Source organism: Trachurus trachurus (assembly GCF_905171665.1).
Source record: "Trachurus trachurus genome assembly, chromosome: 6".
NCBI lineage: Eukaryota > Metazoa > Chordata > Actinopteri > Carangiformes > Carangidae > Trachurus > Trachurus trachurus.
The window spans coordinates 22,517,720-22,528,207 of record NC_139897.1 but is presented as its reverse complement, the minus strand read 5'-3'; the positions used below and the strand labels follow the sequence as shown (position 1 = coordinate 22,528,207).

The following is a 10,488-nucleotide window of genomic DNA, read 5'->3' as shown; positions in this document are numbered from 1 at the left end:
CGCTCCTGTGAGGGGGCCAAAGTTTTTGTCATTAACCTTGTTTCTCCCTTTCTCTCCTCCAAAACCAGCTGAAAACAGAGAGTGGCTTTTTCCTCCATTTGTGTGGGAGCTCTTTCCCTCTCCCTCCCAACTTCCTCCTCCTCCTCCTCCTCCTCCTCCTTCTCCTCCTTCTCCTTCTTCTCCTCACCCCTGACCTCACCGAACTCTTAACTTCAGCTCCATGGACCGGGCCTAGCACCAACCTGTCCTTCCTTTTCCTCCCTTTGTTTTCTTTCTTTTCTTTTCTTTTTCTTTTTGTCGAGGCTTCAGGGGAATTGCCAAGACCTGTTTCATGCATGTCCACTGGCGGCAGGTTCAATTTTGACGATGGGGGGTCATACTGCGGAGGGTGGGAGGAGGGCAAGGCGCACGGCCACGGGATCTGCACGGGGCCCAAGGGCCAGGGCGAGTACTGCGGGTCGTGGGCCCACGGCTTCGAGCTGCTGGGCGTCTACACCTGGCCCAGCGGCAACACCTACCAGGGCACCTGGGCTCAGGGCAAGAGACACGGGGTGGGCGTCGAGAACAAAGGCCGCTGGGTGTACAAGGGCGAGTGGACGCACGGCTTTAAGGGACGCTACGGCGTACGGGAGAGCACGGGGACGAGCGGGAAGTACGAGGGGACGTGGAACAACGGGCTGCAGGACGGATACGGGACAGAGACGTACTCAGACGGAGGTAAGAAGAAGGGGTGCATTGTGGGTGTTTTGTATTTGGGGAGTATGGGAAACAATTTGTTATAGTGGAGAGAATGATTGACAGACTGGTGACACTGAAGGTGACAGATTGTACAGTAGGAGATTGTCTGGAGGTCTTCCTGGGTCATCCTTTCTTCTGCCGCGCCCTGTCAACTCTCTCACACACACACACACACTGACACACACATTCGTGCAGAGGCAGCAGGGGTTGCATGAGGACAGGATTTGACAATTATACCCAATCTGGTCTGTTCCCTTCATTTTCTATCGCCTGGTTCTTCTTTTCCTCTTTTCCTCATTTCCCCCCTCTTCCTCCTTCCTCCCTTTTTATTCAGCTGCATGAGGACGCGCTGTATTTGCAGGGCTTCAATTCAGGCCACGCAGTCTTAAGGGATGAGTAAAAGGTTAGAGAGACAGAAAAGGACAGTAGCTCTCAACTAACAAGTCCCAAGATAATGAAGCATTTTAGAAAACACATTACGGCGTTGTAATGATCTAATAAAAGAGGTAGAGACATCAATTCAACATGTGGCAGTGCAGCTCGCCAATTTTCAACCATTCTTTCACCTCAATAGAGATGATTTCAGGTATTCAATGTCTACTACACAAAACAAGACTAAGGCCACGTTCTCAATAACTTATACTATATAATACTTATAATACCTGCGTCCTCAGTTGTAAAACAGGCCGGCGTTTGCATCTCTACATTAGTTTAGAGTGGAGTATTTTCTGACAGAGCAGAAAAAAAATCAAATTGCGATGGCAAAGTTTGGCCATATGACTTTTGTCTTTAATTTTATTGCAGAAAAAGCTAAAAAATATATATAATATTATAAAAGATGTTTAAATTTTGCAGAATATCCATTGAATCTGTGCAGATTGGCCCTGAAATCAAAAAATCAATGCCGGGAATCTTCTTCGAACCTATCTCTCAGACTAAAGCTCATTCAGTCGCTGTTGAGAGACCATGAGACCATATGGATCCCTGATTGAAAAATAACGACACACACACACACACACACACACACACACACACACACACACACACACACACACCCATCCATACGTGCAAAAATACACATGTGAAACCTGGGGAGTGTGAGTTTGAATTGAGCCACAGAGCTGACAGTAGCATACATGCAGTTAAAGCCTTGTTACATAATAACTCTACAACTAGCAGGCCGTTTTACAATGCCAGACTGGACCACACACACACACACACACACACACACATACACATCCACAAAATCCGCAGGCCAGACTGGTATGAGAGGTTGAATCAGGACATAGAAGAAGAAGAAGTCGGCTTGATAGATGACCAGACAGATGGATTGGACGTACTAGGGATGGAGGGATGTAGGGAGGGAGGGAAAGGTGGATTGACAGCTGTAGTGATTGATGGATGAATGGATCAGTCGAACGATGAACAGATAATAGAAAAATGGCTGGCACGATGGATGATTATCATGATTGCAATGAGAGATACTCTAATCAGGAGCCGAGTGAGGTCATTACAGAAAAGAAAGAGAAAGATAAAAATGGATTGAAAAAAAAACAAACATCTGGTGGTGGATACGAACACTGTAGCTCTGTGAAGTATTTGAACCCACATACTGTAAATGCAGCAGAGATTGGCCTAGTTATGAGTGTTGATCTCGCTCCAACAGTACACAGTGTCCTTATTATAACAGCAAGCATTTGACTTTTACATATACTGTATATGTAAGGTAATAAAAACACAAGTCAAACTAATCGTATGAAATAACCTCAAATAGTCTCTTCAATAAAACTAATAATGACATTGATAATGATGAATTATGATATTGATAAACCATTAAACTTGATGTTTTTGCTGCACATTTTCCTCCTTTAGCTCCACGCCTGATGCTTTAGTGCTATTTCCCACTGCATAGGTTTGCCCGATTGCTAGTTGGTAGCTAATCGAACCCAGAGCCCCTGAACAAGGCTTGTAATGTGTACTTTGACTTTTTGTGGCTGGGTGTTGGCTAATTCATACATTTAATGCTATAAAGAGTAACTTCAAAACAAGCTAAGTAGCTACTGCACATATTACAGTTAACTATTTTAGTGTACACAATCACAAGTGGTTATTAAATAACCTCAAATAGTCTCATCAAAACTAATAATAATGATAAACCTTACACTTCTTGTTGTGTGTTTTTATGGCAAATTTTCCTCCTTTAGCTCCATGTAAGAAGCTACAGTCGCTTTTCTAGAGATTATCTTTAAAACAAGTTAACACGTAGCTACTGTAGGCCCGATTGTGATTCCCGTTGATTGCCTCAAAATCGTTTTACAGTTTACAGTTTATTTTATTTTACATTCAGTAGACGCAGAGCTACAATATCATTGAATTGTAAGCAAAGTTAACACGTCATATGTCAATTTTAGTGACATAATTGCCAGTTTATGGTGGTTGTTCAGTCATTTAACAGTTGTTATAGGAAAGCATTTTGTATGCTACTAACACTGGATAGCTGTCCCATGTAAAGTGGGCTATGAAAGCAATGTTGTACATTTTGATTTTTACTTTTAAATGTGAATTAATTCATAACTTTGTGTAGCTGTAACCTCATGAATAGAGTGATTGTGGTCTAAAAAAACCCAACAAGACTCAATCTTTGTGTACTGGAATTCAAAATCCACAGTAATTATGGTGCAGCATTTAAGTGGTTAAATGACGACAGGTAAATAAACACCCACAGTCAATAGCTGTAGCTCTAAATAGGTCACAGAAATTTGGCACCTGCTCATTGTCTGTGAAATGAAAAAGACAAAGTTATTGAATGTGACCTGTCTACATAACGCAAGGCATTTTAAAATAAACTCTGCGACGAGAGGGGACGCAGTTCCTTAAGTGGTCATCATCATCATCATCATCATCATCATCATCGTCTTGTTGCTGAGCACGACGACGTAGTCTCAGATCAAAGCTGGCAGTCCACCTCTGCAACCTCAGGACTCTGTCGTGTCTGAAGCAGAATAAGATCGAGGAGCCAAAACAATCAAGAAGATGCTGTGTCGCCAAGGCCTCTAGTCTATATGTAGCTACATACTTCATACTCTGAACACGCTGTGTCACTTTTGGAGCCCGGCGTCGTTTCCCACAGTCATGTCTGGCGTCGTCCTGCTCTCCCTCCCTCCCTCCCTCCCTCCCTCCAACTACACCTGATGCCACAACATTTCTAGGAATTTATTCTCATCGCTGCTGTTTGGCTTTTTCCTTCCTCGTTCGCTACGTTTGCTATCATCCCTCCATCTCTCCTCTCCTCTCCTCTCCTCCCACCTCTCTCTCTGTCTCTTTCCTCCCTCGCTTCACTCACTGCGTTATCACCGAGCCACTCTGTACAGTAGGGTTGCCATAGCAACGCTCACTGACATGCAGCAGGTCAGCATGTCACAGGGAAAGCAGGAAGGGAGAGGAGGAGGAGGAGGAGGAGGAGGAGGAGGAGGAAAGGAGGAAGGGAGGAGGAGGTGGAAGTGGGGGGAGCTCAGTGTTCCTCGGTGCTATTGGCCACTTAGCCGGCTCTGCTGAGCTCTGATTGGCTGGTTCGGGCTTCCGGGGCTAATTGTTTACTGAGATGAAGAGCTAAGCTGACTGATTACCAACCACACACACACACACACATGCACATGCACACACACACACACACACACACACACACACATGCACATGCACACACACTTGCATAAAAAGACAGCAAGTAATCATTTTAGCGAGAAATGATGAAGTGAGTCACAATGGGAGAGGTAGAGATTACAACTGTCGATGTGTAGCTACAACACAACAGCTAAAGATTACACCGGTTTTCAAGCTAATGTACTACACACAACGTCAAACACACACACACACACACACCGACTGTCCTGCTAGCCTATAAGTATGAAGACAAAATCTTATTATGTGTGGCGTGGTGTTTATATCACATGGCACAATGTCACATCCAATCACATCCAATCACGGACATGACACGAGGCCTGGAGGCGTCCTAGGACTCTCCTGTCCTGTCCTGTCCTGCCTTGTCCCTCCAGCTGTTGGCAAATACGCTACAACAACATTATAATTGTCCTACATCAACATAACTCGCCGGCTCTCTAAAGGCCACTATCAGCGCTGTAATTATTCCAGCTCTGACCACGTCGTTATGTAAGCAAAAACATAATGGATTCGCTTCTCATGTTTCACTACATAAACCATTATCAACACTGAGATATGATAGCTGTTTTTTCTACTTAAAGTGGGAAACCAAATTGAGTCAAAATCCCTCTTTCCTTGGAGTGTATTTGAGAGAATATATTTGCAGCCTGTTTGAGTGTGTGGGAGGAAGCTCTTCAGATTGCAGTGCCAGCTAACAGTGTTTCATGCCCATGGATGTGGTTGGTTTATGTTCAAATTGAAAATATTGAGTAGGATTTTTTTATTTATTTATTTATATTACATAGCCTGACAGGTGGTTCAATACTGTATATATTCTCACTGCTGTGGTATACTTATCACTTTCAAGGCAAAACTATCTTAGACGACATGAGGCCAGAGTCTCAGACAGACAACTGGGCCAGAGCTCATCCTGCAGCATGGCAGTGTGTCCTGGGATCGAGGCCGCCAACGGACTGAGTTGATAAGCAGCCTAATCCTGGTCTGGACATGTAGTTTCTTGGTGTTGTTCACCTTAAATGAGACATATTGTGTCCCTTTTCCACAAATTAAAATAGTCCCCAGGTGTCTTAAAGACATGCCTGTGACATGCTTTGGTCAAAATACCTCGAGGATCAAACATCACAGCTCTTTATATCCTTTCAAAACAGCCCTGTTCAGAACGGTTGGTTTCAGTGCCTGTCCCTTTAAATGCAAAAGAGCCACTGCTCCCCCCACCCCCTCTACCTGTACCAGTACTCACAGGTAGGGGTGGTGTTATGCAAATTCGAAAACAAATGACATCATTGTAAGACAACTGAGGGAACAGCTTGTAAAACCACATTTCAACCTCAGGAGCCTGACAATTACAGATCTTTTTGTCAATTCTCACATTTTAGGGGCAGGAAGGCAAGACAAACACCCAAATATATAGATAATCTTTTATTACGGAGTCAGGTCCTCCTATGTTAAAGAGCCTTCAAAAAGTGATATTTCCGTAATATGTCCCCTTTAAGTACGGCTGCTTTTGCTTTTTCACTTCCTACTTTTATGGCCAAAACCCCTTACAGTCCTGGTTGTCAGTGGCACCACTGAGGTGTGTGCATGTTTATAGCACACATTCACACATTTACATAAGATGCCCAAACTCTGAAATTACTACTAATCAAGATAATAATGGAAATACAGGATCTATAGAGCATGGTGTAATATTATAACTTCAACTGTACTAAAAGTAATTTTGTCAAGTTGTCAGTTGCTTTCAAACAACCACAATGCTGATGCATCCTCTAAAAAAAAAAAAAAAGCACATGCGGAGATTTTGAAACGTTGTGGCATCTTCCCATGGGTCTTTTTCATGACATTTTTTAGCAGATAAATAATCCTCCAATTGCAATCTGAAAGACTCAGACAGAAAAGGGGCCCAAGCAAAATCCCTTAAACGGATCATGGTCCCACACAGTGATTTACGCAGGCAGAGGTTTAGGTCTGAACTGACTTTTCCTTGCTTTTAGCTCGTCTGACTGTCGGCACGCCTCCTCTACCCTATCAGCTACGTGTCTGTCCAGCTATTCATCCTGCCTGTTGCCTGTCACTTGTCTTGTCTTACCTGTCTCTGGTTCTTCCCTGTTGCCTGTGCAGCTGTTGCTCTTTTTTCTCCCCAGCTGATGTGTCTGTGTTGCCTGTTCCTCTTTAGGGTCGTCCTGGGGTAAATCTGTTTCTGTCTGTCCCTTTTATTTCCTTTTACTTTTACAGTAGGCAATGCATCATTTCACAGCAAGTGCGGCTACACAATATAGATGCATAGACGTTCAAGGACACACACATCTGACTAGATTGACCCCTGTCTTCACATTACATCCACACAATTGTTAGGAAACAAGTGTTTTCCCATCACTTGCTCTGGGTTTTGTCAGGACCACTGCAAATACAGTACACACCTCCTCCTCCTCCTCCTCCTCCTCCTCCACTACACTACACTACCACCACTACCACCACAACGACTCCACTGCAGGCTTTAGCTTATGTAATGGAAGTGGTTTGATGTTTGTAGTGAGGATTAGCGGTGCTGTCTGAAACATGAAAACTCTAAAATATCTATCTTGGATGTCTGCCCTTACAGAACTAACTACACATACTAATGAGCGCGTTTGCCTGGTAAAAAACAACAACACTTGGAGCAGCACAGTGCTGCAACTTCTGTAAAAACTCTTCGTTGTTAGGGAACATCTGAACATTAAATTAGTGAGTGAGAGTTAAAAAGAAAGGATGAGTATTGAATATTTTCCTCCTTTTTTGGGGGAAGAGTCAATTTCACATTTCAAATTTTAATTTGCAGATGAATTATAAAATATTGGGAATGACACAGAAAGGTCAAACATTGGCGAGAGGGTCCAACATCTTGAATTATTCATGGTTTACCTCTTTAAATTAGTAATGGAGCATTGTTCTACCAGCACTGCTGCTTTGTTCGGAGGAACTGGGGGAAGGGTGTTGTAGTCAAGAGCAGAATCTAAATCTACAGTCCCTTATTCATTATTATTATCATCAATACCGGGATCATCAGCCCTATATAGGAGCTTGGGAATAAATTGAAACCCCTACTGGTACAACCTAGGTCTCATGTTGTTAATGTTTCTCGTTGTTTCTCTCTATCTCGCTCACATACAGTAAGACAGACATTCTGCAGACATGCAAGTGCTGACACGGAGGAAAGAGGATATTAATAATTCACAAAATAACAAATTTCAACTCTTTCACAGTCTGTCCTGCTCCACGCCTCGTCCTTCTCTTACTGTGCTGCCTGTGCCTTACAAATGAATACTTTGAAAGTAGCAGCCTGTGCTCCTACGCAATAACGCAGCAGCAAATGAACTTACTTTTGAGGTCTTGTCATCATAATGTCATCATAAATACAGTAGTATTCTGGTTATAAATATATATATATAAAAAAGGACAAGTAGAGTTCAAACAAACAAGCAGGATTTACAGACTTCGACAAGTGTCTCCCAGTGTCACATCCTTAGAATGAAATAAAGGCCCTAAGAGACAGATGGTTTTTAACCTAGAAACAGAGGACAGACGTGCGCATTTGTTAAAGAGACAATTATGAATTCAGCCCGGGGGTTGGCGCGTGATCAAATCACTGTGCCTCTGTGATGTTTCCGCAGCTTTGATCTCTCCGCGTAAACTCTTTCCGTGCTGCTGCCTCGTGCCCGCGGTAGCCTCGGCCTGGGTTACAAGCCCATATGATTTGAGAGCACTTCCTGTTGGCCTCCAGGCAGAATCAGTGAAATCGTTTTGGCGTGCGAGTTGTGAAGCGGATTCTCCTCGCAAACTGTAGGCCGGGGGTTGAAGCATTTATATATCCAGAAGTCTGTTTTTCCTTTTTTTTTTCTCCCCCTAATACAACTGTGACAGGTTCATAGTGAATATAATGAAAGGGGGATAACCCGATCTGCTGCTGCATGTCTCTCTTGTCATTGAGTGGGTAAAGTGTTTTTTTATATGACTTTACAAATCCTGCACCTCGCTCCGATTGATGTTTATGTTTTTTGTTTTTTTTAGAGCCTTGTCACCGACTGATTTCACATAAATACTCAAAATAGGTTTGATTTTGAAGAAAAGCACCACCAACTGTTTTGCTTTGCAGAGCTTATTTTTCAGCACCATGGAGAGCGACAGGCAGACACTGAAAAAAGAAGTGTAGTGAACCACTGAATATTTTATTCATCCAAGCATTACTGATTGAGGAAGGGTACATGCTTCCAAGAAATCATGAAAAACACACACTGCTCCACATGTATTCATTCATTTACTCACTTAACTGCACCTTCTTTGAAACTATAATGCAGTCTTGTACGGCAGACCTGTTGTAGCTCCTGCTTCAGTTCAGCTTCTGTTTAACATTTCATTTTCCTGTTTAGAGAGTTGTTGATTCAACTTAATGGTCATTTTGGAGGCTGCTATTGAATTATATTGTTTAAATTAAAGATGAAATATCAGAAACACTTGAGCCGCAATAAAGCAATACTTGGTGGTAGTAATAAGAACAAATGTAGTTATAATCTTTTTTCTTTCTTTCTTTTTTTTAACATTGTTGACCAGAATTGGCAGATTATGAGGCCTTAGCTGTGTGGGAAAACCCACTGTTTTTCACACTCACTCAACAAAAGTTGTGAAGGACTCTGTTTAGGCTGACAATTTTTTTTTTGGAGAAATGTGGTGGTGTCATTTGGTCTCTCTACCACAGCACCAGAGCATCTGACATGTTACAACAAGTGTATTATTCACAAATGCATTTGCCAGAGCGTGGAATAACCAAAACAGTGGGCACAGAAGATATTGGTGTTTTATATGGTTGAGAGACTGTATGAATGATGACCAGCACTTTGTCTTCTTGGGAGAAAACACATGAGAAATGTCCCAGATTGCACAAACCATTGAAGCCCTCAGGAAGTTTCAGCGGAGCCGTATGTACCATTTCAGTCAAACCTCTCGTCAAGCATGTCTGATGTGCAGAAGAATAAGACTGGTTTCACAACTTGCAGTGCTGCACAAAGCAACCGTCCTCTTGCAGCCGCCACATTTTGGGACATTAGGTTCATAAAAATAGTCTTTTGTTTTATTGGAAATGTGGAAACCATCGAATTATGGACCATTAGACATCCAAGTTGACGACTACAGTATATGGCAGGAGTTGGACACACTTGTTACAGCTTTTCAGGCGCGAATCGCACAGGGAAACTATGAAATGCAAAGATACAAGGAGGAAAAAAGTAATCGAAGGAGTGAGGACCTTTTTTGCTTTGGTGAAAAAGACATGAGAGCACATCTCTGGTGCTCAGCAAAGTGGCAAAGAGACACGTCAGGATTTTTGCAACCTCTGCTCCAACAGGGAGGCAGCAGAGACAATTATTCAGAGGTGAAACATGTTAACACCTTCCTTTTCCTCAACACCAAAACTACAAGTCATGTAAAATATCAGCTTATATTCATTGAGAACTCTAAAGAAATGTAAGAGTGTAAAGGAAACTGTAAGTTTCCCTTCCCCGGCTGTTAGGAAGTGTTAAAGGTTTTCACAAAGTTTTTCTGAAAGAAAACTTTGGAAAATGTCAGAATGGGTTTTTTTTTCAGCCTAAATTGGTTCATGTGAAAGTTGAAGTTGTAAAAATCATGGCCTATGTGAGAAAATCAAGAAATCCTCAATACTTTACAAGTTATATTGTTCTATTCTATTTTATTCATATTCATTCACTCATAGTGCATAGTGTATGCATATTACTTATGTTTGTTATTATTATAGTCACAGCATTTATCTAAAATATGTTTAACTTATTAACACATTCATGTAAGTTTAATTTATTCCATACTTTTATGATAAGAGGTAATGGTCTCTTTTGAAGAATTGCAAACCCATTGAAGAGTTTTTTTTTTTTTGGCACAGTTACAATACTTAGAGTAAAAGTATTGGTGTCATATTGAGTTCAGATAGTTTGGTATCATCCATCCATAGCTGTTTCCCTGTGGTCAGCCTGCTAAGCTAAGTGAGAGTATATTTCCTGTCAAAGTATTTCTTTAAGATCTTTGGAGCTA

The 10,488-nt window shown here is 42.1% G+C and overlaps 1 protein-coding gene across 1 annotated transcript in view; it reads left to right on the top strand.

Annotated features, from left to right (window-relative positions):
• Positions 1 to 335: 335 nt before the first annotated feature.
• The window catches only part of jph3b (junctophilin 3b), a gene marked incomplete at both ends in the record, with an annotated part of 44,730 nt that continues 34,577 nt past the window's right edge, over positions 336 to 10,488 (top strand). The window contains one exon of the mRNA XM_083974250.1: positions 336 to 717. Within this exon, the coding sequence (XP_083830376.1) occupies positions 336 to 717 (382 nt within the window). The remainder of the gene's footprint in view (positions 718 to 10,488) is intronic.